This window comes from Dreissena polymorpha, chromosome 1, assembly GCF_020536995.1.
Source record: "Dreissena polymorpha isolate Duluth1 chromosome 1, UMN_Dpol_1.0, whole genome shotgun sequence".
Classification (NCBI taxonomy): Eukaryota; Metazoa; Mollusca; class Bivalvia; order Myida; family Dreissenidae; genus Dreissena; species Dreissena polymorpha.
In genome coordinates this window covers 129825483-129837608 of record NC_068355.1, presented here as the reverse complement: position 1 = coordinate 129837608, position 12126 = coordinate 129825483, and the positions used below count along the sequence as shown (strand labels likewise).

General features: G+C 36.0%; 2 protein-coding genes across 6 annotated transcripts in view; both read left to right on the top strand.

Annotated features, from left to right (window-relative positions):
• The first annotated feature begins 6689 nt into the window (after positions 1-6689).
• On the top strand, positions 6690-10442 carry LOC127849631 (uncharacterized). Its single transcript, XM_052382380.1, has 6 exons — positions 6690-6841; positions 7683-7764; positions 7953-8054; positions 8396-8552; positions 9170-9345; positions 10267-10442. The coding sequence occupies exons 1-6, from the start codon at positions 6799-6801 to the stop codon at positions 10334-10336; spliced, it is 630 nt and encodes a 209-aa protein (XP_052238340.1). The 5' UTR covers positions 6690-6798; the 3' UTR covers positions 10337-10442.
• A 654-nt stretch (positions 10443-11096) lies between these two features.
• Positions 11097-12126, top strand: part of LOC127849640 (uncharacterized) — a 4069-nt gene continuing 3039 nt past the window's right edge. For 2 of the 5 annotated variants that reach the window (XR_008034961.1, XM_052382402.1), the window contains exon 1: positions 11097-11935. Coding sequence is in view for 1 of the 5 variants with exons in the window: in XM_052382389.1 (XP_052238349.1) it covers positions 11716-11785 (70 nt within the window). In the remaining 4 variants the exon portion in view is untranslated. The other 3 variants (XM_052382389.1, XM_052382409.1, XM_052382396.1) reach the window with 2 other exon arrangements.

Sequence of the window (12126 nt, the reverse complement as noted above, 5' to 3'; positions counted from 1 at the left end):
AATTAATTCCCGCGAATATATCTATTCATACGACACACGAACACCATTTTAGTGTTCATGTGTCGTATGAATAGATATGCAAAACAATAATACAAACGAGCATTTTGTATCTACAAACATCTATTTTACCAGACCACATCTGACATTGAAATTTCGGCATTTGCCACAAGGAACACTGATTTTTAATTGGTTATGTTGATTTTACGAACGATTGTACGAAATTTTCGTTGATTTTGAATAGTTATGTTACTTTAAACTAAATTTAGGTTCACATTCTACATGCGTGATCAGTGGTCAAACGAAAGTACGGTTGATATTCAAATGAATTGTTTTTCTCTTTCCGGGATATTGTTTTAGTATGTTAATGCTGCATTAACAAATATAAGTGTATATGAAGTGAAAACACCAAAAATAAACAACGGTTGCGATAGACACCTATAAACTGTTAGATGCCCATAATATCACTTTAAACTTCACACGAACATCAGTTGATAATAAATGAATATTTCACCGTATTATAACATTTACAAATTAACTTCGTGAAAAGCAACATTATCAAGAGTTTTGGAACGTAATGCACAAGAACAACGGATTTTTTTGCTTTTGCTGGATTGGAAAACTTGAAATACAGTTAAGATAAACAGATACACACGATCTGTTACATATGTGATATTATATTCATGTTATTTGTATGCAATCTTAGCTTGCATGATCAGTCATTTAAAAGATCAAAAAGTCGTTGTCATTTCATTCGATGTGTTATTTAATTAACGAGTTCAGCATTTTTTGTTTAAAACTGAGCCGTTGGAAAATGGACTGCAAACGAATTCTTTGAAGGAGTTTATTGAAAAATATTTACGTATTGAACAAAAACACGTTTCCGATTATTATCTACAAGATAAGTATTGATGCAAAGCATCAAAGGGCGTCGGGAATTTTAGTGTAAAAGGCACTCAATGAAGTTACATGGAACGATTTTTTTTCTACTGTAAATATTAATATATTGGCCGATTATTTTAAACAAAATAGAAAAAGATACTGGTATAACCATTATCTATGATTTTGTGTTATAACCCCCAAATAACCATTATCTATGCTGTTGTGTTATAATCCCCAAATAAAGATTATCTATGATTTTGTGTTGTAACGCACAAATATTTCATAGTTCATTTTATACATTGGTTTCCTTTGTTTACTGGCATCCGTGTGCAGTTTTCATTAATGGAACAGAACTGTGTAGGTTTAAAAAAAATCTGCTTCATCTTGTAAGCGTAATTTCATATTTTTCTCAACTTCAAGGGGAGATGATTCTGAACTTATTCTTACGTTGCTCATTTACGATAGGGGTTGAGTACTCATTGATATGAAAACACCGTAAAAGTTTTAATGTGTTTACGAACCCCCCCCCCACCCTCTCACACATATATTTCATGGGCATAAAAAAATGGTTACAATAAAACAGCATATTTATTTAAACTAAAATGTCTACATCAAAACAAAAAGATAACAGAACACAAATAAAATAATTTGATTCTACTGGGGCTCGAACCTTGGGCCTCTCACATGTGAAGCGAGCGTGTAACCACTACACTACGGAACCGCTTGAAAAATTACCTTCTTTCTAAGATATTAATAAGTGACTGTAGTGTAACGGTTATCAATAAAGCAATAAACCGTGTAATCGCTGTCGTCTTATAAATTGAAGAAAATACGCGTTTACCCAAACTCGAACAGCAAAAGTCTGCGCTATTTTTAGAAAAACCACAAAATAAATATATTTTGATTATGTATTGTTTTTATACAAAACCAGAAAGTTTCACCGGTTCGCGTATTTGCCCAGTCTCTGTGATCTTTTATTATTGCCCAGTCCCTGTGATCAGCTATTAATTAAAATAATTAGCTTTGCATTATTGGCAATAAATGGTGTAGTAAATGTAATAGGCACAAATGCAGTACTTATTTACACTAATTTACACACAAAAAAATCACCACTATGCAAGATATTCTGACAACAAAAATATATACATTGATCCGTAAAATAACTTCTCCTCCCATAAGCGGAAAAAAACGTATTACATACTAGTCGCCGCACTTCAGTGCGACTCCAATTAGAAACCTAACGATATTCGGACTGCAATACTGTTGTATTTTGTTATCTTGTACAGAAGACCACATCTGATATCCGTTTCTTTCAGTGTGAAATCCGTTTCTGTATTTAAAGGCTCGGAAAACCGGACCTTTGAATGAAATACTATACTTAGTGTAAGTAATACTTGATTTTGCGTAATTGGATGCAAATCGCCCTGCGGGCTCGTGAAATACGACGTCACAGTTGAAAATCTTTTATTTTATCTAATCAACTATCTGATAATAAAAACGCAACGATGTGCTTCGAGTGAATTTAACAAAACTCAAAGTATGTTTTTTTTCCTTATATTATTCAACGACAAACGCCAAACAGTTTAAATACGCAATTTATTATCTTAAAGGTTTGGCATAATAATGTCAAGGCTGGGATCAATTGTATTATACAGATTCCCCCGAGAACGGCGGGAAATTTAAGTACATAATGTCTATCCCCGTGACAAGCGGGAAGTGTGTTCGTGGAAACTATGCCTATACATCATCAATCTCTTGCACGACGGTTACATTACATTCACCTCTGTGTTGGGCTCAGAACGGACTATTGTTATGAAAGCGTCTCATTCATGTCATGATCATTCCAAGCGTTCATCATTGAGGTTACAGTATACTAAACAATCTCTTGCACGACGGTTACATTGCATTCACTGCATTAAAGAAAACCATCTCATACCATGATATCTTTTATCCGTCTTAATTCATTATTATAAAATTGATATGTTTTTTTGATGGTAAGAAACCAACATACATACACACGTCGAAGCAATTCCTAACGTCACTCAATAAAAATTATGTTCAATTGTTTACATTTGTGAAGTGCGTGATATGATTCCATCTGCGTAAATGGGCAATAAAATAGTTCCAAAGAGTTGCATTAAAAATCGCAAGTTTTTGCACGATTTATCGTTCATTTAAAAGTCATATTTCTTAATTTAATGCATGCGATCTTAAATATCAACTCAAATATACATTGAATGCGTTTGTTCGGTTTTACCTTTTTGGTAGACAAAATGGCATGCTGAGCCTTACGCAGAGTTGTATGTGAGAGCAAGGAACGACAACTCTGCGTGGAGATTGATACATCACTTCTATTCGTTATCATAAAATGGTGTTTTCAAGGCCAGAGTAAAAACCAGAGATAAAACTTCACTGAATGTAAAATAACTCGGGAAAACTGTACCCGAAAACAACCAATATTAACAAAAGTTTACTGATCAAAGTCTAGCCAATTCGCTAACACTGGTACAGTCAATTACGCAGGAACCTGTCGTCGGGGGCCGAACTAAGTAGATCATTGGACAGACTGACGGTGTGCCGTACGCTGTTATAAGTCCCAGCCATGACGATGTGGGTTTCTAATGGAGCTCGTAATTCTCGACAACACTGGAATATAACAAAAATCTGGCACGCATCGTGTTACAATAAAAATTAAGTGGGAGGGTGGGTGGTAAATGTTAACTTGTTAACCATAGCGAGACGTACCCTGTGATGCGAGGAGCCAGTAAAAGAACGACAATTTGCATGGGCAGTGGTTTTATACTTAGTGGACGAGTCTATGTGTTAGAGTTGACTGGGTAGGATGGGTTATAAAATTGGGGTTCGGGTTTCGGCGATCCCTTAGGAAAATAGCGTTTGCGTTGAATAAGACAGTTTATTCTTGGGCGAATAAACATTATTATTCAACGACAAACGCCAAACAGTTTAACTACGCAATTTATTATCTTAAAGGTTTGGCACAATAATGTCAAGACTGGGATCAATTGTATTATACAGATTCCCCCGAGAACGGCGGGAAATTTAAGTACATAATGTCTATCCCCCGTGACAAGCGGGAAGTCTGTTCGTGGAAACTATGCCAAAAAGGACCACGGCCGCAGGAAGTGGGCCTTTCGCCACACAGCGGCCACAAACACACGCCAGCCTTGACAAGCAATAACGATGAATTAAAATCGGGTTTGGAAAAACAAAACTTTGCTCAAATTAAAGGCTAGATTGCTCCGGACAGTGTTCAACATGATAACGATCCTAACTAGAACTTGTACGTGTCATCGGATTTGAAAAAGACAAGCGATTCAACAATGTCAGGGTATTTGATATAGCAACCTCCCGCATCTAAAAATAGTAACGCTTTTCAGGAATTCTATATTTGTTTTCTTATTTATTTATTTATGTTTACTAACAGCATAGCGCCAGTTAATACGCGGAAAGATTAAGGAGTAAACTTGGATCGCGTCAGATAACAGCTATTGTAGGTAGCCCACCATGTATCGATAATCATGGGAAATGTGTAACACTGATCGGGGTTCGATTGCGTTACGACCATACGTGGTGGTCAAAGTACAGCATGTTGATATGTTGATTAAAGGGCAATTGCGAATTATAGGATTATTCTATGTGTTCCAGGCGCATTCCGTCTTTTAAAAACCCCACGTGATGTTGATCCCTAAATATTGCAAGCCTAGATCAGAACCGTCTGCCACGTCTACTGCCCTATGATAGGCATCCCATATCATCGATTATCCGATTATTCATACGTTCCTTACGTGACATTTAAATACCCGATTAATATACATGTTCAGACCACCAGGAACGCGGCCGTTGAGTTTTAAACCTTACAACAAAATGACACGTAATAAAGCTTTTAAATGTTACAAGTAAATACCACGGCGACTTAAGTTATGAAACATAACAGAACAGTAAGTCATATATATGTTAGGGTTGTATGTACGTGTTGTTTTTTTTTCAAGTAACGTGTACATTTATCGATAAAAATAAACATTTTAAGTCGGGCTTTCCAACGTAGACCACTTCGTTACTATACACCACTTTTTTAATATTTGATAAACAAGTATATGTAAACAACACGGCACTGCTAGTCAACTATATAGCATTAAATAACGACCTTTATTCTTCCGGGAGCAAGTCCCAGTTCAGTAGAGATCTATGAATAATCTATTGATTTGTTTAATACATTAAATTTATCACAAGGCTTTTCACCATAAGCCCAATGGCGATCGTTTTACCACAACTTGAAAGCTGGAACTGCGTATCTGCCAAGAATCGGATTTTTATTTATTTACAGACAAAGATGATCAACGGGCATTTTACCATAAGCCAATTGGCAAACCTGTATTTTCCGTAATTTCGGAAATATAGAAGCCCATTTATCGCTTCATTCAACAACCATGTACCATTATATGTAACCACCACAACGTTCTTCCGGGATTAAGTCCCGGTTAAATTGGAGACCCGGGAAACGGCGTTATCTACCAAGAACTTCTTCATATTGATATTTTATTTAATATTTACTTATAGCCAAAAGTGATCACCGGACTTTTCACCATAAGCCAATTTGGGCGATCGTTTCAACACCATAATTTTGAAAATGAATAAGCACATTTTGTGCACCATCAACCAACCATGTACCATTATATATAACCACCACTAAATGTAAACTTGTAAACCATAGCGCGACCTACCCTGTGATGCGAGGAGCTAGTAAAAGAACGACAATTTGCATGGGCAGTGGTTTTATACTTAGTGGACAAGTCTATGTGTTTGAGTTGACTGGGTAGGATGGGTTATAAAATTGGGGTTCGGGTTTCGGCGATCCCTTAGGAAAATAGCGTTTGCGTTGAATAATACAGTTTATTCTTGAGCGAATAAACATTAGTATATCGTTACACAAAACAAAAAAAACGGACTGTACGACTCGTTTTCGATTTGATTTCTGAATACAATTCAATTCAAACATTATAATAACATATAAAGACCGAGGTGTTAATTAAAATGTTAAGGTGTTAAATAAAAGATCACTGAGACTGGGCAAATACGCGAGAGGATAATTAGGGCTGATTTCAAAACAACGTCTTTATCGACATTCCTCAATTCACGACACCTGTTTCCTACCCAACACTCGGATTGAAAAGCTCAAAAGAACAATAACAACAATAAGATGCTTACTATGGTGGCTGATAAGTGTCTACACGCCAACATTGCAACTCGCAAAAAAAGACCAATATAACAGTCAATAACAATGTAGGTACTCGTCGCAAAAACGACAAGTGGGTACACGTCAGTTTTACATCAGGATATATTAAATCTCTTGTTTTTTTCGGAAAATTGTGTTTGCTCGTTGGCGATCCCTGGCTGTCATTTTGGTGTGTTGTCGGGTTTGAATGGCAAACACACGTTTATTTGACAAAACGAAAGAATTCTCGCCAAATACGACGATGATAAAAAATGTCACCACTTCGTATTAGCTTATTGGTATTTTGGCGTCGTTAAAACCCAGAACGACAAGGCGGATATCAACCGCCTTAAATAACGTATACTCAGTAATCAAAATCATTTAAAACATAATTTAATTGCTTATCTTTCCGTAAAAGTTTTATTGACAAGCAACGTGTACGTAATGTATCATTCTTTTATAAGCCTTACAATTTCTTAAAGATAATGCAAAATACACATATAGCTCATGGGAATGTATGTTGGTGACATTTTGTCACGATCGTAAAAAAATTACGTGGACTCGTCGTGAAGCATAGGTAGTTCATTACATAATGCCTAACTGGTTGGCATCGGTTAAGTGGAACAACTCGATAGCGCTAGTCAGAAAGGCTTCAGTTGGACGACTACGTACCATTAGTGTTCAATATGGCGATAGTAACGGTTATCTTGATTGTTTCGTGCTTTTCAGGTAATGTTTTTTTTATATATATTACATTCGAAGATCATAGCCTTTTTAAAATTATGATGTTGTTGATTTAACTTTGTTGTTGATCGTAATGTGTTTTGTAAATCAAGTTATTTTGGTTTTGTGGTGTGAGTTACATGTATCTTATATCATCGAGCTTATTTCTGGATTTTCGGAATACGAGGTTTGATTGTGTTAGTGACATATACACCACCATCCTAGAGTTATAAGCCGTCCGCAATTACTTGGAGCGGTATGAATCCACGGCGCATAGGGTTATTTCCCTTTCATATAGACATTTATATACATCGACGGATAGGAGCAAAAATGGGATGATTTGGTTTGCTCAGAAAAATTTAAGTTGTCTGAGCGGGTTGCGAACCAGGGATATTCCGATTTCTAGGTTAGCGGCCAACCACTAGACCACAGTTCAAGATGTTTGTTAAATAAGCATTGTTGAACACCTAGAGAGTTGAGCCCTCGACCAAGTTCAGCAAGGACTGGTTAATCAAAGATAAGATTATGCATTAGTGGTTAAACGAACAACCGATAGACAGACATAAAGACGGATTTCTGAACGCTCGTCGACTGATTTACTGACCACTTGTCGACTGGTTCACTAGACGCTTGTCGACTGGTTCAAATGACGCTTGTCGACTGGTTCTCCGAATGCTTGTCGACTGGTTCAGTGAAGGATTGATGACTTGTTCATTAAACGCTTGTCGCCATATTACTGAACGCTTGATGACTGCTCGCTTGACTACTTGTTTACTGGTTGGATTGTGTTATTTGTCTTTATTGACCAATTTATCGTATACACCTTTATGAATACTGTTTCAATCAGCTTGCTTTGCGAAAGACGGCGACAGCAATGTTGGTCCTGGGGAAATCAATGCAGCGCTAGAAAATCTGGAGATGCACTACAGGAAAGTGTTTTAAACTTACATAATGATAACTTGTTAAAACCAAAAACAGTTTAACACAAATCTTATATATAAATTCAACCATTCAGTTTTTAAATATAGTATGACACCTTGAGACATCTTTTTAATTACACAAAAATAGTCAGTATAACATATATGTATGATAAATGTTTCGGCTTTTAATATTTCAGTGACCATCTGTGTCACGATATCCGAGATCTTAATTGTGCCCGTCATCAGGTTATGCATGACGAACAAATCTGTGGCACCGATGGAATTACATACAGTGACCAGTAAGAACATGTTTCCGTACTCCTTTTCTCAATAGATATATAGCTTTTTAAATAAACAATTTTATGAAAACAATCTCATACAGTTTTTATCAAATTGATTCTTTAAAAAGAACGAAATATATTTATTTCATGTTTGTGTTGTTTTAATTACTATTTTGTTGATAACACTACAAATAGACACTCTTCATGAAATTGAACAGTTTAAACAGTAGTCGATATACTCTAACCTGTTCATCCAGAAGGCTAAACGGTTTTTACAAGGCAAAACAAAAAGCACCATGACTGCTTAATTACATACATTTAATCAGGTACAAGTAGCAACCGCACCGTATCATTTTCAGTTGCCACTTTGCAAAAGAAAGATGTCGCCACATTTTACGCCAGTTGACGCCTGTAAATGTCGCCTTTCACGGAGCATGCAACACAGACGCCGTGCATTCCACTGTAACGCTAGAAGTGACAACCACACACACACAGACGCATGCTTCTGTACAACAGGTAAATGTCTATTAAGTTACGTGTTATACATTTTAAGAGTACCTTTTTATTCCAAGTATTATTCTCTCTTTTTTTTAAATCGAAGTGCAATGCACTTTGACGCCAAGCACGGCGCGGTAAAACCATACACTGCCCACAGCGCATTTAAAGAGTATCAACAAAACAATCATACATGAATTTAATATTACAGTTTTACCAAAATTTTAAAATGACATGATTCATAGTTTACATCGTTAAAAGTTCAACAAAGTAATCATGGCAACAAGCGACGTTCTAACACACATTTGAGCAAATATTGAGGATAACCAAAATGCAGCCATTCCGATATCTCTAGATGAACCTGGCACTTGGTGAACGGGGATGTATACAGGCGCGCAAAGTGTCGTCCTATATTAGACTGTGCGGACTGCACATGCTATTCAGGGATGACACTTTTCGCCTAGACTGTCCGCCTGGATTTTCGTTGAGACGACACTTGATTCAAACGAAGAATGCAATACATGCAGAAAGTGTAGTCCCATGTTAACATGTGCAGTCTGAACAGTCTAATCTGGACGACACTATACGCCCATGCATTAAGTCCAGTTTTCCCAGAGCGAGTTTCATATTCCTTTCAGATTTCCACTCCATCTACGAATGTCGCATCAACGTCTGCCGCGGTCACTTCCCTGACGACTACGTTGACTTTGAATCAAATATTCGCCAACGCGTTCTGCCAGCAGGCTTCATACGTTACGTGCTCCAGCGACCTCGAAGTACAGTGTGGCTCAGACGGCCAACTGTACCCAAACAGGTTCGGGCCTCTATTCATTATTTTCATTTTTACAGCAATGTCGATCGAAGACCTATTTGGTAATAACTTACAGCATTTCGTATTTTTTTCAAAAGAATGCTCATAAAAAAACGTAGAACCAACAGATGGATTAATCGAAGCATCTATATGTCGGAGCAATTAAGGGAAATGTAAAGTACAAATAAATTAAATATATGAAAATGTAGTGTTTATATAATTAATGAAAGGGGCCTTTTCACGTTTTGGTAAATTGACCAAATTAAGAAATGTTGCTTCATATTCGCACATTTTCCATTTTAGTTATGATATTTGTGAAGAAACAGTAATACTGAACATTTACCATGCTATAAAATATCCATTATATGCATCTTTTTACAATTTGAAAACCTGAAAAGTATAGGTATAAAGCGTTGCAACGCGAAACGATTGAATAATTTAGAAAGTTCTGTTGTTGTCGTTATGTTTTGTGAAACTACGAGAATGGCTTATATAAAGTAAAACATACATCCCCCGCATAACATGAGCACGGACGGATGTTTAAATTTATCAATATAAAGCATTTAATGACAAGCTTCAATAAATTCCAAAATCTGTGAAAAGGCCCCTCTAACACAACAATAAATTTAGTCCATGTCATTTTCTTTACGGTTCTTACAGGTTTTAAGTTGATGTTCCTTTCGAATAAATACTAATTTACTATTGTATATTTTCTTGATACTCATCCGTCCTCGTATTCACAAAACATGTTTGCAATCAAAAATAGATTTTAACTGACATCGGTTTTAATTTTTGTCAACTACAATGGAAATCCATTTCAATGACAAGCAAAATCGAGTTTCGATTGCAAACACTGTTTTGTGAACGTGGGGCCTAAGGCACATGTTTATTATTTACAATTTGCCCATCACTTCATTTTTTCAGATGCGAACTTGCCAAGGCCAAATGCACCATGCCGACCCTAGACGTGGTTGACATCTCGAGATGCCTGTGATAGGTCACATTCAAACCACACGCACCGAGTCAAACTATGGGAAACTTGATTGCGAGAGTAATCACAATTTGGAATGAAAGCAAGCAAATAAAAGCAGCGTTATAAAGTCATGTGTTTATGATAAATTAAACCTGCCTCTATGCCACAACCAAAAACTTCTAAAGATGTGTGAATAAAACGTACGAAAATCCTGTTCTTATTAGAAAACATTAGCCCTTTTAGGTACTGCTGTTTTGTCTGCGAAACATCTATCGCGTCTCAAGTTTTGTCTGAATTGGAAAGGCGTCTGATATTCTTCAATACTTAATTACTCGTTCTAACCTGTCAAAGACGCCAAATAAGGACCACAATGGAAATAAGAGATCACTCTCTTTTTTTGTGCCATCCTTGGTTCTGTGTTGCATGACATGGTTAACTCTCATGTTTGTATTTTTATGTATTAATTTAAGAATACAACATGTTTGTTAATTGTGTTTGCACCATGGTACCGAAATAAATCTATCTATCTATCTATGGTAGCCACATCTGATTCGAATTTAACATAACTTTGCAAAAGTGACACTATCAACAGTCGCCTTGCCCATAAACACTTAAGTTTCAGTATTTTTTCACATAATGATGTTACTATGAAGATATCCAAAACATGGTTTCATCTGTTACAAATTTAACACTGGCCGTGCACAACTGCTGTTTTATAAGGAAGTTTCAATGCATTGAAGGCGTTTGCATATTACAGGTTGTTACAAATAAAAAGGTTGGTGGTTTATACTTTTTGGTTTGTAGATAATTCACTTGTACTATTCTACTGTATGAAAATGAATGTTCATCATGGATGAATTCATCCAATGACTGCGTGCCTTTGATACTGGTGTCGTATGTTTGCTTTGAACGTATGTTCTTGTTATTTTCATGGCTATATTTATTTAAATGTAAGATTTGGTGATAAAGCACTAATTATATATTATTACAATTGTTTTTCAATTTATAATATATTTATATTGTTTTGAGGAGCATCATGAGTAAATATTTAAGTTCTTGTTATTTAGGGTTTTATAAGTTGAATATATATTTAAACAAATTATTACGTTTCGCATCAAATACTGGCCCAATGACCGTTCTGGATTTTTTGGGGGGCATAAATCAAAAGATCGCAGTGTTACAAATGTGTTGCCCGAGTTGAATAGATATTCACGAGTTTACAAGATGACACAGATATTGTTATCTATATTTTCCTGAACCGCTGGACTGCCCATAGCACGTTGTTCTATTTAAGTATAGGACACGGAGTTAAATATCATGACTTAGAGTGGCACCACACGTATTGTCCTTAAATGTAGAGCGTTGTCGAAATGAAATACATAGTCACGAAGTAATTTAAGATGGTCAAACATCTTCAAATCATAATGCTATATATTTGTTTATGTTATGTTATGTTGTTCATGTTGAAAGGTATGCAATTTGTGGATGTGTTTTCTAATTTGTTATAACACAAACACTTAACGTGTCTGAAAACAGTCACCTGATGCTGATTGGAAAAAAAGAGGAAACGGACATTTTTCCGTTCGTTTGGAACTTCAAGGCATTTGAACGTGAATTGTAGTTAGTAAGATTCACGCTACTTATTTGATTTATATCTGAGATGGAGCTATGTTTGTTATGTTTCAATAATTCTAGTTGACGGACTCTTATAACAATTGAATAACAAAGGGCCCTGAGGCAGTATGGAAACGTACAGGGTCTTATTTTAGCTTTCCAGTTACTTTTATGCACTCATATGTTCGACTTAAACG